Below are 21147 nucleotides of genomic sequence, written 5' to 3' on the forward strand. Positions count from 1 at the left end.
TTTTATTAGAGGCTGGAATAGAAGAAAGAACTCTACTCCCTATTTTTGTCTAAACTCTATATTCAGTTTCTCAAAAGCTTTTTTATAACCTAACAATTATTCAAGGAAGGACTTTTATAATTTATGAATTAATCAAGGAAGGTTAAAATCATATTGGCCATGAAATTTCTGAATAGTGTCTAACCTGCTTTTATTTGTATTACTCCCCACTCTGCCGTAACAAGTGACAAGCCAGTTGCATTCTTCAGATGCTTCTATTACCTGTATAAGATACTTCACAGAGATTCTAGAAGTGTTAAGTCCAGACAGAGGAATTTCAGGTAACATTGAGAAGGACAAATGTCATCTGTGTGCATGTAAGGGGTCACAAGAGAAGGAAATGGCGACCCACTCCAGTATTCTTGCCTGGAAAATTCCATGGACAGAGGAACCTGGTGAGCCCCAGTCCATGGGGTCACAAAGAGTTGGACATGACTTAGCAACTGAGCATAAGCATGATGTGTTGCGTGGACTGAATTGAATAATTTGGATCCTATGGGGGATTTTTAAATCTTTCCTTTCTTCTCATTTTTTCTCTTTTATTTAGAATTCATGTTGGCCACTTTTTGAGGAAAAAAGGCACAGTAGAAGAGTGCTTTGGCAAACATAACTTACAACTGAAATGACTGTCAGTGGGTTGGTTTGGGGCTGGTAGTACTTAGTTACTTTTTTTAAAAAAAACATGCTGTGCATTAGATACCCAGAACTTCTTCTTGAACGTTTGGACTCTTTGACCAACTCTGGTCACTTCTCACATTTCTTTCTTACAAAGACAATTTGGCACAGTGTCAAGATCCTGGACCCCTTCACTGAGGATAAGTATACTGACCAGCTACATCTTCCTTTGAGATGAACCTATTGTCTATTAGCTTCCCTAGTGGCTCAGACAGTAAAGAATCTGCCTGCAATACAGGAGACCTGGGTTTGATTCCTGGGTTGGGAAGATCTGGAGAAGGGAACAGCAACCCACTCCAGTATTCTTGCCTGGAAAATTCCACGGACAGAGGAACCTGGTGGGCTACAGTCCATGGAATCGCAGAGCTGGACGTGACTGAGCTACAAACACACTGCTACTATCGTCTATTGGTTATGGAGAGCCAAAACAAACAAAAAACTCCAAAAAGTTTCTTATACAGTTGATGATATTACTTATAAAATTATGTAGCTCTTGAAGATTAGCATTAGGAAGAATGCTATACAGACATTAGCTTTCTGCCTCGAGAGTGCTTGAAACATACAAACTGCATAAATAAACTTGTTAACACATTTTGCCTTATGCTGTTGTTTCCCCCGTTCAGTATGAAACTAGTACATTTTGGAGATCAAAATGTGCTTTATGCACCAAGTGAGGTATAAAGCCTTGAAAATTAAATGTATGGATTGTGTATTTTGGACCACAACAATTAATCAACTCAGGTCAAAAATAATCCAAGAAAAAAAAAAACCATCATTTAGTTCATATTCATCTTAGAGAAAAAAAATCACACTGCATTCATTTATAAAAATTTATATTTGGTTATTACAGAATATTGAAATGATTTTAAGAGTTTTTTTATTTATGTAGGAAAGAAAGTATGTTTTCTTTGAGGTGCATGTCTATTCATTCCATGAGTTTTACCCATGATGATGACCAAGTCTATCCAAATTTAAAATGTCACTGTGCTCTCTGGGCATATAGTTCCAAGTATGTCTCATTTGAATATAGATTCTCATTCTCTTTTCTATTTCTGTGACAGAAGAGATATAAGAGCCCAAAGTTAGATTAATCTTTCCTTCAGATAGGTCTCTGGGAAACCCCATTGTTTGTAAACCCCTCTATACACACCACTAATTTGTTATTGTAACATATGCTACATAGCGTTTCCTTTTTTTGCATCATTCTATGGCTACATTCCAGACCTATAGCTTCGTATTTAAATTCTGAAAAATATTCTAGGGCTTCAGATTTCTTAGATATTGCCTTTTTCCCAACTCTGATGTCATATTTTCACTGTTTAGGTAACTTTGTGGAGAAGGAAATGGCAACCCACTCCAGTATTCTTGCCTGGAGAATCCCATGGATGGAGGAGCCTGGTGGGCTACAGTCCACCGGGTCGCAAAGAGTCGGACACAACTGAGCGACTTCACTTTCACTTTCAGGTAACTTTACTGCACACATGAGATTGGAGAACATTGAGCTCAAGCAAATAGTTAAACTGTATTTCAAAACCTTAACCCTGCCTTTCAATCCTTTTTCTCTATTATCCTTCTATATGTTGGATTTTGTAGCAAATGGCTTAGAAATATGAATCATCTGTAATGTTGTTAACACAGAAAGGTACTGTTACATGTACTTTGCTTGTGTTTGAGGCCACTTCAAATGAACGCCAGTGAATTTGCTGCACAGATAAGCGAATATTATCAACTGTGACAGTACTTCACCATCCAAGCATCTGTGGGGGTGTTTTTGTTACAGAGATGGGAGGTGTCTATTCTCTCACCTTGAAAAACTGACCCGGATGACTCAGTGGGCATTCATGTAGGTGAAAAGTCTATTTATAATGACCTGGGCCTTGAACCTGTTTTATGTATTTTAACATATTAATACAATGAACCTTTCAGAGCTACAACTGCCATGTAGAATGAATATTTTTACAGTTTTTTTTTTCCTTTTATTCAGAACTTTACCAAAAGTTGTTCACCATTTCGGAAAACCTAATCACTGCGAGCTACACTACTTATGTTATTTAACACCAATACAAAATTTCAGACTTCAGGTTATAGTCTGTGTTTGTAGCTATGACATGCAGACATGTAAATAAAGATATCTGAGTATTTTTTTGAAACACTGTTGGAATCCAATATTATTAAATTTACAGATAATTATAGGAATCACACTTAAAATTATTGATTAAATTTCTTCTAAAATATTTTATATTATTGATCTCCTATATATGTAAAATGATGTATAACAAAAATAATTATATATTAGTTTTTAGGTAAAAAAATAAACCCTTGGAATGACTTAATAACTCCCTAGAGATTTGCCACAAAGCCTCCATAATGTCTTTTCTTTATGGTAGTATTGTTGATTCACAATATTAGATTAGCTTCAGGTATACAACACAGTGATTCAATATTTTTATAAATTATATTCCATACTGCAAAATAATCACTTTATTCCCCTTTGCTGTACAATATATTCTTGCTCATTTATTTCATACAGAGTAGTTTGTATCTCTTGGTTTCATACTCCTATGTCAGCCCCCAACCTTCCTTCTCCCTCCTGGTAACCACTAGTTTGTTTTTAATGTCTGTGTTCTACAAATGTTTTGATTGCCATTTCTTCTTCAATCCATCTTCTGGCTCTTATTGCTCATGAAGGTGAATAGTCTGCAAGGTCTTTCTTCACTATTGGAGGATATATATATGTCCTTACGAGGAGTAGGATGTCTTTCTCCTGTGCAATGCATTATTACTGCACATTATCCCATAGGGAATCATTTTGACACTATGCTGAAAAGCAAGGGCCAATTCATTTGTGAGGATATTGCACTTTCTCAATTTCTCCCCAGTTGATTTTGGCATTATTTATAATTTAATTTTGATTATTCACTATTTAAAAATTTATATATAAATAAGTCCAATCTGTCACTATTTATTCCAATAGTGGTTTTAACTTTGTTATTCCTTCACACTCCTGCTCTATCATTTTAGGCAGTACTTTTATGGAATGTTTTATCATGCCTTTAATGTTATTAAAACCAAATATTTTTTCATATTTCATATTATATCTTCTAGGGTAGCTATATTTAAACATTAACATATTGATAGAAATATTTTATTATAAGCTGCTTTCCTTTTATTCCTGCTGTATAATTAAGAAATTAAGTTGGCCTTTTAGAAATAGGTTAGTCACCTCTGAATATCATTTTAGGATAGTCAAGTGAGCACAACAGGAAGTTTAAACAAGAGGGCCTTAGTCTGATAGGGCTAAGAAACCACTGGCCAATACACATCACACTAAGATTTGGCCTCAGAATATTACAAGTTCATTGCAATCTGTATTTCATCTTCTCTTACTTTCTAACATAAAACATTTCTAAATTGTTAATCTATTCTGTTTTTAATGCTAGGTTTCCTTTTACATTTATACATTTAAAGACTTTGGCAGATCTTAAAATATAGTACTTAAAATAATTCACGCATATTTAGATTCAAAATCTATTTCATCTTGTATAACAAAGATCATTATGCTCTTCTCCACTGCTTTTGAAGCAGGTGTTTATATGCAGCAGTCTGTTAGTATCTGCAATGATTATCAGTGTCAGTTTAGGTTTCTCTGAAATCTGTCTAAATTCTAATGAAAATAACTTCCTACATTTTAATTAAGGAAGGTATTAGTAATATCCTCGTTTTTACCAATTGTAAGCCTAAGCATACACAATAGGAGGCCAAAAGGGAATAAGAATCAAGCACCAGAAATTAGAATGCAGGGCTTCCTACCTCCTAGGTCTATTTTAAGAGAGGCCATGGTTGAGGATTTAAAGGTGAAATGAAGCCTCCCTGAGAGTGATCATAAACAGATGGCATTTAAAATGCTAATGAAAGAAAGGAGAATAACCTGTAAAACAAAGTAAATGAATTTAAAGAAAATAGATGGGCAGAAATAAAGGGAAATAGTAGATGCAGTGGGGATTCCAGGGTGGCTGGCTCATGGTAAAGAATCTGCCTGCCAATGAGGGAGACCCAGGAGATACCGGCTGGATCCCTGGGTCAGGAAGATTCCCTGGAGAAGGAAATGGCAACCCATTCCAGTATTCTTGCCTGGGAAATCTCATGGACAGAGGAGCCTGGAGGGGTATAGTCCATGGGGCTACAAAGAGTCAGACACCACTGAGTGACTGAATATGTACACACTAGATTCAATAGAAAATAATAAAGCTCAAAAGTATTTAGGAGGACTTGACAATTTTTAGAGAAACATTTGCAAAATGGATGAACAGACAATTTTCTAATATTCTAGTAGGATATGGAAAACAGGAGACCATGAAGACTAAACTCACCTAGAGTCAGACATCCTGGAGTTTGAAGTCAAGTGGGCCTTAGGAAGCATCACTACAAACAAAGCTAGCGGAGGTGATGGAATTCCAGCTCAGCTATTTCAAATCCTAAAATATGATGCTGTTAAAATGCTTCACTCAATAGGCCAGAAAATTTGGAAAAATCAGCAGTGGCCACAGGACTGGAAAATGTCAGTTTTCATTCCAATCCCAAAGAAGGGCAATGCTAAAGAATGCTCAAACTACTGCACAATTGCCCTCATCTCACAAGCTAGCAAGGTAATGCTCAAAATCCTTCAAGCCAGGCTTCAAGAGTACGTGAACCAAGAACTCCAAATGTACAAGCTGGACTTAGAAAAGGCAGAGGACCCTGAGATAAAATTGCCAACATCCCTTGGATCATAGAAAAAGACTAACAGTTGGATCAAGCTCAAATATATGACAAGTGGCTGATTACATATAAAATAAGCCAGATTCCAGCTACAAAGAAGTATCCTGCTTTTAAAGATCAAGTACAGGCTAAAGCAACATCTGGGAAGAATTTTAGATTAAAGGTATTTAAAATTTTTATGATGAGGTTATTTGAATTTATCATGAGTTACAAGATGCTAATGGAGAAGGAAATGACAACTCACTCCAGTGTTCTTGCCTGGAGAATTCCAAAGACAGAGGAGCCTGGTGGGCTCCAGTCCATGGGGTTGACTGGATTAAACAACCCCATTAAGCAACTAGCATACATATGCACACAAGATGCTAAAGGAGAATATATTGTCTTCAAGATGCTGCTGGGTTTCTGATAAACTTTTTAAAAAATAATGTTATTAAAAAAAAAAAAAGATTATTGCTCTTGAGAGCCAAAGGGAACAGAAAAGGAAACCAAAAAGACTGAGTGTTTTCAAATCATCTTTATATAGTATTTCTTACAGCGTGAGTTTATTTGGCTAAATTTAATAAAACCTAAATTGCTGAAGTGGCTTAACATTAAAGAAAATGCAGATGTAGTGTTTAGTAATTGGATTTTGTAAAAGACCACTGTCAATAAGCATAAGATAACCAGTTCGAAACTAAAAATATATCAGAGTTATTCACCAAATTATTTGTAATCAATATCCATGTTGTTTGTTTCTGTGCATGACATATACTTTACAGAAGAAAACTGTCATGATTGAAAATCAATTTGCAAATTCTTGTAAAAAACACTTGTAAAAGTGTTTTTACCAAGTAAAAACACTTGGTAACAGCCAATGTAGCATATAAGATAAAAGTTATATTAGATCAGTTGATTTCCTTTGTGTATGTGATAGCTTTTATGAGGGGAGGTGAAAGGACTCATATGCCAGATTCACAGATGACTTGGAAATTGAACATACCATTGTCAGTGGAGTATAGAGTTACTTGGGATAATGAAGAGGCTTCCCTGGTGGCTCAGACGGTAAAGTGTCTGCTTGCAATGCAGGAGACCTGGGTTCGATTTCTGGGTCGGGAAGATCCCCTGGAGAAGGAAATGGCAATCCACTCCAGTACTCTTGCCTGGAAAATCCGTGGACGGGGGAGCCTCATAGGCTACAGTCCATGGGGTCGCAAAGAGTCGGACATGACTGAGTGACTTCACTTTCACTTTTCACTTTCACTTTGGGATAATGAAGAGTAGAAGCTATAGAGAGGTAAACTTTTTGAATGACTTACTAAGTGGTATAAATGGGGTAAAATTTTATGGTGACTTGGGAAGTAGAATAAACAGAATAACCACTAGAATTGAGTTCATATTTCATATACTAGAAAAATTGTTTAAATATATGATGTACACATTCACACATACATATAAGCAGCACGTGCAATTATTTGAATTAACTTTTTCACTCTTTGATAATGGGTTATATATACTTTGTACACTCTGAAATCTTATTTCAGAGTCAGAGTGTTAAGGGAATTTATTAAAGGAAAACAAAATTGATCCTAAGAAAAAAGGTAAGATGGAAATTATTCCATTTTAGCAGAAAAGATTTGGGTACCAATTTGCTGTATTTACACTGTGATGTTACATAAGGAATAGAAGTAACCAGCTAGTATCTTAGTCCACTCAGGACAGATGAAGGGAAAACAATTACATTTCAGCAAGAAGGATTTAAATTAGCTTTTGTATAGGCAGGAAAAATAGATTTTCCAAGAAAGTTAAAGAATGGGATCCTCTAAAGATGCTTCTACCACCTGTGCAAGAGATTTCACCAATATTCTTGCCTAAGGGGAATAAACTAGATGATCTTGAAGGCCCTCCAAGCACATTTCTAAATCATTTATTTTAGTTTGTTAAAGAAACTATTTTTGGTTAAGTCAACATTGAAAAAAAAACTGTAATTATGTATTTGCAAACAAAGATGTATAGAAACTTTTTTATTTTTAAAAATTTTCCTTAGTAACAAGGCCCCCAAAATTTTAAAAAGCACACTTTTAATGCATTGTCCTGTGGCTAATTAGCATACTAATTACTCTGTGAAAATCTCAAAGAGCCAGGTACTTAAATATTTTTAAATAGTTTTCAAAATCAGAGCCTGAACAAATAATAAAGACACTGGAGGGCACATTTACATTAAATTTTTATTAAATTGCTCATGTTTTATCTTTTAACTTTATAAATATTAATATGTGAAAACTTTCTAGAGTGGGTTAGAGTTTCCTAATCCCAAATTCTGACTTTTATGATTCGTCTTTATTCAGAGTATTGCTATTAAAAAATGGAGGACTGAAGGAATGGGTTGGAGATTAAATGGCTTAATCTATAAGGAAAACATGAATTAATGTAGTTTGAATGACATGAAAACTATGTGAACTACTAGTCTGAAGATTAGTAAGCTCAATTTCCTGTTTACTGAGGAAAATTATATTTGTTTCTCACGCATTTAAAGATCACTGGAAAATTAATGTCTAATAATTTATTGCTAATTGCTAAATGCTAAAGCCAGTCATGTTTCACACAGGCCAGTTGTCATGAGCTGTCTGTACTCTGTTTTTTGAGGTTATGTTCTGAATTATATCAACTCAAATCACTACCCACAGCTGACACTAATTTGTTCCCTTTTAGAAATCTCAGTGGAAAGGCCAAGGATAAAACAATCATGTATATGAAATTCCATCCTGTGATTGGAGGTCACCTGCACAGACCCTTTTTGAAATACTTAGAAAATGAAGTTAGGATGGAGAGAAGCTGCCATGATTTCTCTTATTTTCAAATTACCTGGGATGCTGATGAGAAAACATCTTTAGTTTCTAGTGCTCTCAATTCATAATCATCACCAGCTCTGAATTAGTTAGGGAAGCATTTGAGAAATCAATATACAAAACTTCACAGTGATCAGAGTAAAGTGACATATGGAAGAGGCCAGAACAGCGAACTCTAAGTAACGATGGTCACTGACGGAGACGTGTCCATGCAACACACATGCATAGATGAGTAGTTGTCACCATATGGACACCCACGGCAGCATGCACAGCGTATGTTACAGGACTAAGTTCCAAAAGTTTCCAATTGGATGAGAATAATATGAGTTTTATATTTTGTGGTTTTTGCATCTAGTACAATAGAGTAGAAAAACTGAAGTGAATTTTCTATTTTTAGTCAGATCCAGGTTTATTCACAGGTATTGCCCAGTTAAACCTACATTAGCTTTAGGTCATGCTAGTGATTTCAGACTTATATAGGACACAATTAAAAATGATTGAAATGTTATATAGGAAAATAGGAAACGACTATCATGCATATACAGTTTACTACTACAGTAAGCTTAAAACCATACCCCCTGCCATCCAGGAACGTGACACTAGTTTTAAGGAAACAAAAGAGGAACAAGTGAAGTGATACTGTCATGTAGCACTTTATTTTATTTAATCTGGTACTCAAAAAAGATTTTTTTTGGCTGAAATATATTTAGCTTAATATTTGCTTCTTTCCAAATTATTCAAATATTTAGGAAGTCTTCATTGTCAACCTAGGCTTATACTCCTTGAAGGGAAAAGGAGTTCTTAATCATTTTGGTGACACAGTTGAGAAAGTAACAACATCTCCACCAAAATCAAGCCATGATGTCTCCACCAGGCACCTGGACTCACTAAGGGCAGCATGATGTTGCATTGAACAGGGCATACAGCAGGCAAGTTAACATGCCGAGTAAGGGGGCAATTTAAGCATCAGATGATGAAACTTGAGTTCATACATTACCTTTAACATTGCGACCATTGTCTGTTTTGAGCACGTAAGGAAAAAAAGAGAGAAATATGAAGACTAAAATTATGTTATATGCACTGAATAACCTCTGTAACAACAATCAGAGAAAATAGGATGCAATGATTGAAAATGTATCTTTGAAATTAACATTCTGTATTCTTCAACCAAGGAAGATGCATATGCTAAAAATAATATCTGCCATCATAAGCATCTGTGTTCAAATATGTGAAACATTAATCTCACTATTTGGAGAAAGCTGTATCTATATGCCTAGAGTTGGGATAAAAACTTTCAACATTGTCAGAAGTCAATTTTAGTGTAGCTTCAGCCACCACTTACAAAGAACTACACAGCATTTTGTATGTTAAGTAATGTTTTTCATTATAAATTAGTGTGTTAATAAAAAATGGTTCTTAGACAATGGTTTAATAAACCAACTTGAATTATTAATCACAATTTTATGAACAATCCATGTCACAAATGCTCTTCAGTGTATATTTTGAAAATATGAAACAGCACTTTAAGAGCCATTCTTAGGCAAAAATAATTATAAGAAATCAGTGAAAGATTCGACTGTTTAAAGGTAATGTGAGATTTAAAAATTTATGCTGTCCACAATACACTCAATGTAATACCTAGAAATTTTAGGAAATTTGTTTATATTATAATGGGTTTGTTTTCAAATTTCAAAATGGAGTGTTTTCAGATTTATTTTGAGAATAGCAATCTGACTGTTATATATTGCTACTAACAAAATATTCGTTACTAGTTTTGAAACAAAGAAGCTTAATATTAATGACATCATGTTAGGAACTTTCAAATATAACCAAGATTTGAAAAATATATTGTCAACACATATGCTAATGCTATTCATATTTAAAATCTTGGGATATATCATAATTGTTTCAAATTCACCAACTGAAGCAATTTCAATAGTGTGGTATACTGAATTGTCATAGACATTATCTCACACAGAGATGCACAAATAAAATAATGACCTTATATGTCAATGCTCTGCCCTCTTTGAGGGACTATAAGAAGCAAATAGGGCTAATGGAAGAGACTTTGATTACAAGGAATTAATTATCTCCATCAGAAGTTGGGCTCAACAATCATTAGGAAAGTAATAACTGCTTGCGAGCAAGTAGGTAAACATTATAACTATGCATCAACCTGGAAATTACATGTAAAGAACTGTAAGTTCCAAAGACAACTGCTCCAAAGTGATATTATACAGTTAATGCTGCACTGACATTCTGAAACAAAGCATGTGGTCTTGGAGCCGGTGCTTGTTACTCCTCCATGACAGTGTAAGTGCAGAGATTAGAGTAAGCATTTAGAGTCTTGTAGCAGTTTGACAGAAAATAATTTTACATCTGTTCAATTTAATAATACAAGAATTGGAGCTTATATTTTTATGCCTATTTTTTAAATTTTCATTTTTCCATATGATGCATTATTACTGTATTTACAAATATATTGGTTGGTATGTGGTAGATAGAAAAACAAAACCAAAAAATTTTGGTCCTTCACCACAAATGGTTTGAGTTGGTTCTAAGGTATTTGGTAATTTAGATTAGGTGAAAAGATAATGTTAAATAATATGCACTGATATATTTGCAAATTATTTCAAGTTCTATAAAATAACCTATATAGGAGGGACTTTTCTTCTTAAGTGAAGAGACAACAATTGAAACCATTAAATAATTATATAGAGTCATAAAATTAAAATCAGTTTTAAAAGTTTCCATCTCCCATCAGTGCCTCAGTTTCTAAAGCATATTAAATTATAAAGCTTTAGGAACTGTAGTTTCTTCTATACTAATTAGAGATTTTGTATCTAAAATTGCTCTAATGGTGTAGTACAAAATACCTTCTGAATTATCAATTGGTAGTCAGAAGCTGACTTTAGCAACTGTAAAAAAATGATGCCGTTTTTGAAAATAACATAGCTTGGGTGGGAGAAGAAAAATTGAGGATGATCTCAATTGTCCATCCTGTCCATACATAGAACCTGAACTGAGAAACCCAAAATACTAACACATCCTTTTCCCATAATTGCATCAGTAACTGTGTGCTAAATGGAGACTACATAAAATTGAAAACAATAAAGTTAAATCATGAAATCTGATCTAACTTAGTACCGCTGTCAAAACACAGGTTAAGTCTGTACCATGCACAGAATATGCATCATTTAATATTGTTTCTGAATGTTATTGCACTGTAACTCAGGTTCTAGGCAATAAGGCCAGTCTCCGAAAAGTCAGTATGTTTGCTAAAGAAGACTACACTCAGTGGACTGACTAACTAAAATATATGCTGGACATTTGAATTATTATATTGGATTTACTGTTGTTCAGCTATAGGATCCATTGCTTAAAGACTAAATTTCAGAAGTTTCTTTTAGTCAGGAGATAATGAGCATGATGTGACTAGATGATACAAAGTTTTAGACGATCTGGTTTGAAAATTGTTCTTGACTTTATTTTCCTTTTTCCTTTTGACTTTCTTTGGACCAGAGAATAAAAGAGATGCGCTAATTGCTCTTGTACCATATCAAATCCATCTTATAGAAAACTGTTCTTTTTATTTCTGTGATACTGATTTATCGCTCTTTGAATTTTTTCTTGTTAATTCATTTTCTTTCATCTCTTCTGTCTTCTCTACTTCACTGCACTCTTTAAATAGAGATCCCTCACATGATTCAATCCTATGATTTTTGTTTAAATTGCAGAGTACTAATGAACAGATAACTCATTATTGCCTGGTGTGTATGGTTCTGTAACAAAATTCATGAGCATGATGCTCTTAAAGTCACCTCAATGCTTACTGAGTTCTTGCCACGAAATAGGTGACTGTGCTTGAAACCAAAGCCATGGAGCCAAGCATGCTAGAATTCCAGCACTAGAGAAGCTCTCAACAATATTATTATTTGTGTGTATGTCTAATAGCATTGAAAGATATAAAATGTGGAATAAATGTAGAACAATAAGAAATAATAATAAGAAATGCTATCATATATGTAAACACTGTTTTACACACTTAGGTATGAAACCATTTAATTCTGGTTTGGAAAGGAGAAACGGATCCTTATGGCTATGAGTAGTAGTGTGAGGAGGGACGAAGTGCGCATGAGTATTCCCAGCATAACAAAGCAATGAAGGAAGAAAATGCATGAGATATTTTTGGGAAAAGGTGATTATTTTTGTTCAGGTTTAGAATTGAGAAGGGGAGGAGATCCTGCAGGGGCTAGAAATGAAGCTTGAAAAAACGATGGACAGCTGGGTAAGTGTCCAGTACCCTACACTAAGGAGCCCCATGGTCTTTTATGTTTAAAAGAGAAAACCAGCGGCAGCATGGATGATGACGGGTGCTCACAGGAATAAATACCACAGAGAGGACAGTGGGCCTCTCCAGAACCCAAATCTGTAGAAAGTGAGACTAATGCATCCGTGCAATGGGTACTGTGGAGCCCTATACCAAGGTCACAGGTCTGGAGCCCTGTACCAAAGTCAGAGGTTAAAAATCTCTGGAACTGACCAAGCATCTGTTGCCATGAATCTCTGGATCAAAACCAGCCAGTTCCATGACTCCAAATTAGGTAAAGTACCCATCCTATTATCCGCCTTGTATCATCCTGGCCGATCACCTAATGCCACCATTCCAGTAGAAACTTTCTCTGTCTTGAGACTACAAAAATTGACTGCCCAGCTGTGAAAGGGTTTGGCTTTCCCTTGAGCCAGCCACTGTTCTAATAGTGTCTTCCACTCTAATAAACTTTATTCTCCTCTCATTTTGCCTTATGTCTGGAAATTTTTTCCAACACATGCACAGACAATGACAGGTACCCTGAACCTTGGACCTCCCTGGAGAAGTTTCAGTGATTCAACATTTCCTTGCAGTAAGGTTTCGTGAAGCATGCATCAAAGAAGAACAACATTGAATGAATGGCTTGTGGATTCTGGCGACCAGTCCTGGGTTTGAAAGGGCTTCCTTGGTGGCTAAGATGGTGAAGAATGCGCCTGCAATGCAGGAGAACTGGGTTCAATCCTTGGGTCGGGAAGATCTCCTAGAAAAGGGAATGGCTACCCACTCCAGTATGCTTGCTTGAAGAATTACATGGACAGAAGAGCCTGAGAAGCTACAGTCCATGGGGCTGCAAAGAATCAGGCATGACTGAGCGACTAACACTTTCTGGCACTTCATAACCTAGGACCAGATATTTATGTAACATATCTAAGCTTTGTGTGCTAAGTCACTTCAGTTGTGTTCAACTCTTTGCAACCCCTTGGACTGTAGCCCACCAGGCTCCTCTGTCCATGAGATTCTCCAAGTAAGAATACTAGAGTGAATTGCCGTGCCCTCCTCCAGGGAAGCTTCCTGACATCCTGATGCAGGGATTGAACCCTGGTCTGTTTTGTCTCCCACATTGGCTGGCAGATTCTTGAGCCACCAGGAATGCCTCTAGGTCTTAGTTTCCTCATCTATTAAATCCTGGACTTAATAACAGATTTTAATTCATAAGGTTATTATAAGAATTAAATGAGTTAATGTTAATGTGTGCGCCTCACACATGTAAATACTCAACAAATATTATCGTTATCATGTTAATGATGAGTTGTTTTTGTTGTCCTGAAGAGGGCAGAGAGAAATAATGAGTTTTGACTTTGCATTTCATGTTGCTTTTGGTTGAGCCCCTTCCCCCTTCCTATCTCCTCCCTGCCCCCAATTAGTGTATAGCTTTCTTATCACTCAGTATATCATATTTCATACACCTTTAAATAGTCCTATGATCGCGCACCACTCTTTTTGACCAGTTCTTGACTATTTACTAAATGCAGCACAATGCATTATGTTTGAGATAATAGTGTTATCACCTAAACAGATCTTATGTTAAGCATTAGTTATTTAACACTCCATAAAGTAAGCAGATAATAGTTATCATTCTACCTCAGATAAAGACGCCAGAAAAAAAAAAAAGTCACTAGGATTCAAGGAGGGAATCAGTAACAATTCTGTAGAACTGATATTTTTAATAGATTCTACTCACATTTCTTTTTCACAAGTATAAGAATTAATGTTGAAATTAAACACAATACAGAAATTATCTTTCCTTACCCCTTAATATAAGTTTCCATATTAAAAAATTACTAACATACCTTCACTGGCGTGTCGATCTCTAAATATGTTCTTGGGATGGACACTGAATCCTTCTATATCATGAACCGAGGAAGCCCTCCGTATACTACAAATGCTTTCCTTTGATCTGGAATGAGTCAGCTGGGAACTTGACTGCAGCATGTCAGGGTAGAGTCGGTCCCATTGCCTTTTGGGAGAGGAATGGTCAAGAGGTCCAGAGATATTCACCAAGGGGGAACATTTGCTGGGCTGTATCAAGGCTTTTGTGTCATCTGCTTCCGAGGGGCTGCAGCTTTCTTTTGTTGGAGACTTTAAGTGCTTCATGGCTACGGAGTCATCACTGTGTTTAGATGACTCAATCACTACCACATCAGGATCTTCTTGTGGTAAAGACTGCTTTCTGTAAGTGAGAACTCTCAGACCAGGGAATTTGAACCCAAAAAGTTTCCCTACAAATGGAGATAGGAAAAGAGCATTATTACACGACAAAGGATACACATCCCTTCAAACAAACAAATAAACATTGCTGACACATATTTAACTACCATGTAAAAAGTTATTAACAAATACTTAAGTCATTTACAGTTGGAATGTGGTTTATGGTAGAAAACGTCTCTGGGACTGATATGAATTATCATATAAGCTGTAAGAAAATAGTGAAATGATTTTACCATGTTCCTGATGGTTAGATATACTCCATTGATACAAAAGCATTATTTGGATAATTTTTTTTGTTTTAATAAATTACAAGATATATTCACTATACATGCATTTTCTTAAAGGGAAACCGAGAATTGGAGTACAGTTTAGAAAGAAAACGAAGGGATGGGATACTATGTGTAAAAGGGCCAGACACAGGAAAGTGCATATGTGTGGGAGGTCTACGGAGGGGAGGATGCTATAGTATTGGAAGTGGAGGAGAGGGAATGAGGTTGGAGTAAGGAGTTGGCCTGACATATTCTAAAAGATCTGTATTGGATGATATTGTTAGTCTAGTGTTGATGTGAAAAAGTGGGGTCAACTGTGTATGAAACAGTCCTCATTCTGCTTGGAATTCCTGAAAAACATTTGGCTTCAGAGTGGGTTGTAAACATAAGAATTTCTTTGCCTTGATTAGTTTTTGTTCCAATATCTAAGAATATGGCATGGAATGTTATATGTATCTCAGAATGGTTGATGCTTAGAAGGGCAACTAAATATAAACATTAAAATATTAAAAATTAAAATATTAGCTAATAAACACATAAACTTACTGGTAGTAAAATATGCACATTAAAACAAGATAGTATTTTCCATGCTTCAACTTGTAGTAAATGAAAACAAGAAACGTAGCATCTAGTGCTGCCAAAGAATGCTGACAAGCATTCTGATGCTTTGCTAGTGGAACAGCAAACTGGTACAAATTCTTTGGAAAATCATCTTACAATGTCTATGAAAGTGAAAAAAATACAGTTTTCATATACACTTATTTTGACTCAGAAATCCCCATTATAGGATAATGCACCAAAACAGGATACAATCATATTATCCATTAGAAGGAGAATAGTGGAATAAATTATGGCATTTTTATACTTTGGAATCTTATAATGTTCTTGAAAAACAAGAATATGTATATGCTTTGGTTAGACGGTCACTCAAATATGGTTTTACATGAAAAGGGAAGTTTCAGTTTAATGTGTTTCCAGTGGTATTATTTCATTAAGAATAATAAAACCTTGTATTTGCCCATAGAAGTCATATGGCAGTAGAAAAAGATGTGGGAAAACACAATCCACAGTTTTCATGTTGATTGGGTCATTGGGTTTGGAAATGTATTGCATTCTTCTTTATATATTGCTGATGTTTGTTTCATCGAGCATGCATTCTTTTATAAGTTAAAATAGTAAAAAGGTAAAGCTTATACTCCTAGAAAAACTAGAAGGATAAGAGAAAGCATCCAAACAATACTGTGTAATTCAAAGATTTTCTAAGTACTGTCTACAAGAAAATGCAGATTCTGTTTTATGTTGTCAGTCCAGTGGCCTAAGTCCACACCATTCCATGGCTTTACAATCACATGCTGGGTTTCGAGTCAGTCAATTGGATTATCTGGGCTATGGTATTTTCTACCTCCTTATATTCTTTTTTTTTTCTTTCTTTCTATATTTTGGCCATGCCACGTGGCATGTGGATTCTTAGTTCCCCAGCTAGGAATCAAACTCATGCCCGCTGCAGTGGAAGCTCAGAGTCTTAAACACTCGATACCACGGAAATCCCTCCTTAAGTTCTTTAAGTGTCATAGGCACCATTATCTTTAATATATTTACCATGAACTTTTCTTCAATGTATTGAGAATCATTTTAAAACACGAAAGAACACTCAAAACTTATGGACTTTTCTGCATTATATTTAAGTATACTTTTCCAGTGGATGGTCTTATCTATCCATATATTTTCAATTCCATCTTTAGTTCAAATACTCATAAATCTATAACTCAAGCCTAGACTTATTGTCTTACCTCCAAAGCTGTGTTTTTAATAGCCTCATCAGCATCTTCACTTAGAAGTCTTCTAGACACCTCAAAATCCTGTAACAAATCTGATCTCATGATCTATCCTCCAAGTCCAACTCTTATTTTTTCAGTGAATGGCATCACAGTCCATCTAGTTGTATAGGCCTGAGATGAGTGCTACTCTAGTAGTTACTGTTCTGTCTTACTCCACCCTTCATATCCAATTAATCTGCTGTGTTCATTTTACCTCTTGAATATCTTTTTAATGTCTTTACTTCTCTTTATCTCCATTGCTCTCACTCTGTGGAGATAATCACGGTTCACTGGATTTCTTGCAGTAAGATACATATCATTTTCCATATTTGCATCATATTGTCTATCCTTTAAAAATTATATATTAAAAAAAAAAACACAACTTTTGACCACATAGACTGTTGCTTAACCTTTTACTGCTCCCAGTAAGTGCTTGCTTTGGGCATGAGGATAACACTAACTCTACTATCTGAAGCTTAATTTTTCCTCTTTCCTTTCTAGGACCCAGCCATATGAACTTTAATTTCCAGAGGTCTATGCTTCTTTTAGATTCAGGGCTTCCTTGTGCTTGATAATTTTCACTCTTCCTACTCAGTACATCCTTTAGGATTTTCTTTTTATAGAAATCTGTTGCACTTCTTTCTTCTTAAAAAATATTTTATACTGGAGTGTGCATGTATGTGTGCTAAGTCACTTCAGTTGTGTCTGGACTCTGTGTAACCCTGTGGACTGTAGCCTGCCAGGCTCCTCTGTCCACAGGATTCTCCAGGCAAGAATACTGGAGTGGTTGCCATGCCCTCCTCTGGGGGATCTTCCCAACCCAGGGATCAAATACTTGTCTCTTACCTCTCCTTTATTGGCAGGCATGTTCTTTGATTAATGAAAGTGAAGTCACTCAGTCGTGTCTGACTCTGCGACCCCATAGACTGTAGCCTACCAGGCTCCTCTGCCCATGAGATTTTCCAGGCAAGAGTACTAGAGTGGGGTGCCATTTCCTTCTCCAGGGGATCTTCCCAATCCAGCGCTCGAACCCAGGTCTTCTGCATTGTAGACAGATGCTTTACCATCTGAGCCACCAGGGAAGTCTTTGATTAATAATGTTGTATTAGTCTCAGGTGTGGAAAAGGGAATGGCACCCCACTCCAGTGCTCTTGCCTGGAAAATCCCATGGACTGAGGAGCCTGGTAGGCTACAGTCCATGGGGTCGCTAAGAGTTGGACACAACTGAGCGACTTCACTTTCACTTTTCACTTTCGTGCATTGGAGAAGGAAATGGCAACCCACTCCAGTGTTCTTGCCTGGAGAGTCCCAGGGACAGGGGAGCCTGGTGGGCTGCCATCTATGGGGTCGCACAGAGTCGGACACAACTGACGCGACTTAGCAGCAACAGCAGCCGTTTCAGGTGTCCAGCTGAGTGATTCAGTTATACATAATCTATAATAACAGCCTTCAGATTTTAGCTCCAAAGTCGTTTCCTATGGGAAACTCTTCCTTCCTTCAGAACTATTAGTATCACCTTTGCAATTTTCACAACAGCTAGTAGTTGTACACTTACTGATTTTCTGATTAATATTTCTCTTCCCTAGTGGACTGTAGGCAGGGCCTCTGTCTACTTTGCTCACAAAATCCCAGTTCTAACAGAATGCTTGAGCATGGTAAATGAATTTTCACTAGCAGATCCTAAACTGATAATGTGCTTCAGTTTTGACTGTGGAAAAACTAAGATATTCAATTGCTCTGACCAACTTATTTAGACCATATTTGCCTCCTAGTAGCACCCAGGTGTGCTAGTGGTGAAGAACCTGCCTGCCAATGCAGGAGACATGAGAAGCAGGTTCAGTCTCTGAGTTGGGAAGATCCCCTGGAGGAGGCCATGGCAACCAACCCCAGTATTCTTGGCTGGGGAATCCCATGGACAGAAGAGCCTGGTGGGCTATGGTCCATAGCATTGAAAAGAGTCGGGCACAACTCAAGCAACTTAGCATATACACACAGCCTCCTGGAACTGTATTTACTCATATTCACCAAAATAACTGAGTAGAATCCAACAGCTGATGAAAATGGTGAAGTTTATATTATGCCCTATATGCATAATACAACACATGCTCTTAATTGTCACCTTTTCCCCAGAGGTTATTAATTGCTATCTTTCTGATTCTAGAGCATACGCAGAAGTGTTTTCAAATTCCTCACATCTAATGTATTTTATGTAAAATACCAATTACAGAAAATTTTAGAATTAGGCAGGCTAAATTCTTACTGTTAGGTTTTGTGTGCTAGTAGTTAACAGTGGCAAATATAATTGAAATAGAATTTATCTTTCTGATCAAAGGACACAGTGCACAAATTCCAGGTACATTCAACATTAAGCTCTGGATTAATTAGTAGGTGACAGTAATCACTGTGTGCATATGATTAAATAACAGTACATCACAGTATCTATTTTGCAAGCATTCTTATATAATTCTACTAACAACTTTTATATGCTCAAGTAAATTGCCAAGTTAAAAATCAGTGAACTGCATCAAAGTCATTTGATTAGTTTTTAATGCACTTGGAATTGACTTATAAAGCAGTTTACAAATCAATTCTGCAAGCTTATTACAATGCACTGAGGTCAGTGCCTACTTTTATTCATTTTTAATCCATTACATTACCCTCCACATTTAAAAACAATTCCCTGCCTTTCTTAAATTAATGACTGCACAAGGCATTTAGATTGCTCCTACAGTTTAGTCATATCCAAGGTGGTACAGATGGTCTTTTCTGCATCACTAGGTTAATATGACCATGTTATATTGCATTACAGATTTAGTTGTCTAACCTCAGTTCATCCGGAAAGAATAAACATTGAGAATTTTGGTCAGTGCTAGCACTCTCAGGCATCAAATATAAAACATAGATAAGTATAATCTTATGATTCTTAACACTAAAAAACAGCCTTGTAAGTTGCTTCCATATTTTAATATATTTGCTTTCTAATTTGAATAACTAAAAGAGATACTATTTAGCTTACTATCTACTAAAACGTTCAATAAGTCTGAAATAATAACAATAGAATCGGGGCAGGGGAGTTATACATCTTTTAACACATTCCCTAAAACAATTATATGTATTGATAAACTACTGACATGAACATAATTTTGTTTAAAGGCATCATTTTTCACGTGAGAGAGATTTCTACTATACATGAACTTATAATTAACTATCATGACAATGTCTTTCTCAGGACATGTACCTTCTATGAAACTGCTGAATATAAATTTGTAAGCTTCATCTTCATACACCTTGCACTAACACTTAAATAAGAGCTGTTTACATCTCATCCAAGAAGATACAGATATTCCCAGTGTCCTTCTGTTTTGAAACCTATAATTATGACTTCAAACCATATATGAAAAAATGTTAAATACTTGGCCCAGGGTCAAATAGGGAATCAGGGTGGTAAAATCAAAATAAAACAGCAGCTTCCTTGATTTAATTTCAGTTTTACCCCAGATTTCATGTTTTTTTGTTCCATAAATATTCACACAACCATCTATTGAGAATCATAAATCTCTCCTCTAAATGAATGTAGATAAATGCATGCACACATTTTTTATAATCTCAAAGGTTGAATAACAAAATCTCCTCCATCTGAAATCCCTCCACTAACCTCCCTTAGAATCCTCTAGGACTAGCTGACTCTTAATATTCCTTCCAGTTTTGAGTTTCTTTACATATACTTTTAGCTAATCACAGTTCTCACAGAATTACAATGATCGCAACTACATTTCTATCCCTATCTCCTTCAGTAATGGGACTTTAGGAAATGGTTTTATCAAATTTTCCAAATTGAGAAATTTTCACCAATCTGAATTATTTCTCTGTCTCTCTCTCCTCACCTCCCTCACTCAACCAGAGCTGATTCTAATCTAAAATTTGGAAGAAAACTATTGTGCTAATTTTGACATGAAACAAGACACTAATTTAAGACTATACCTAGGAATATTAGAAACAGTACATTTCTTGCAGAAAACCCAAATATTCCTAAAAAGTTATCAATATATTGCTAAATCACTGAATTTCCTCACAATTACAAATTCCCCATTCCCTTGGTTTCATTTCTCATCATTTCCACAAACTCTTAGAACTTTTGACTACTTAATCATTTTACTACTAAATTCAAGTTAAATATAAATTAA

The 21147-nt window shown here is 35.8% G+C and overlaps 1 protein-coding gene across 2 annotated transcripts in view; it reads right to left on the reverse strand.

The window, feature by feature from the left end:
• Positions 1–21147, reverse strand: part of KCNH7 (potassium voltage-gated channel subfamily H member 7) — a 527402-nt gene that overhangs the window by 127488 nt on the left and 378767 nt on the right. Inside the window, exons 4-5 of one of the 2 annotated variants that reach the window (XM_086370012.1) lie at positions 14460–14888; positions 9295–9315 (exon numbers count right to left, since the gene is read on the reverse strand). In XM_086370012.1, coding sequence (XP_086226138.1) covers positions 9295–9315; positions 14460–14888 — 450 coding nt within the window. The remainder of the gene's footprint in view (positions 1–9294; positions 9316–14459; positions 14889–21147) is intronic. The other variant, XM_086370020.1, reaches the window with a different exon arrangement.

This window comes from Bos grunniens, chromosome 2 (assembly GCF_055505025.1).
Source record: "Bos grunniens cultivar Pamir isolate PY7600 chromosome 2, Bosgru_T2T1.0, whole genome shotgun sequence".
NCBI lineage: Eukaryota > Metazoa > Chordata > Mammalia > Artiodactyla > Bovidae > Bos > Bos grunniens.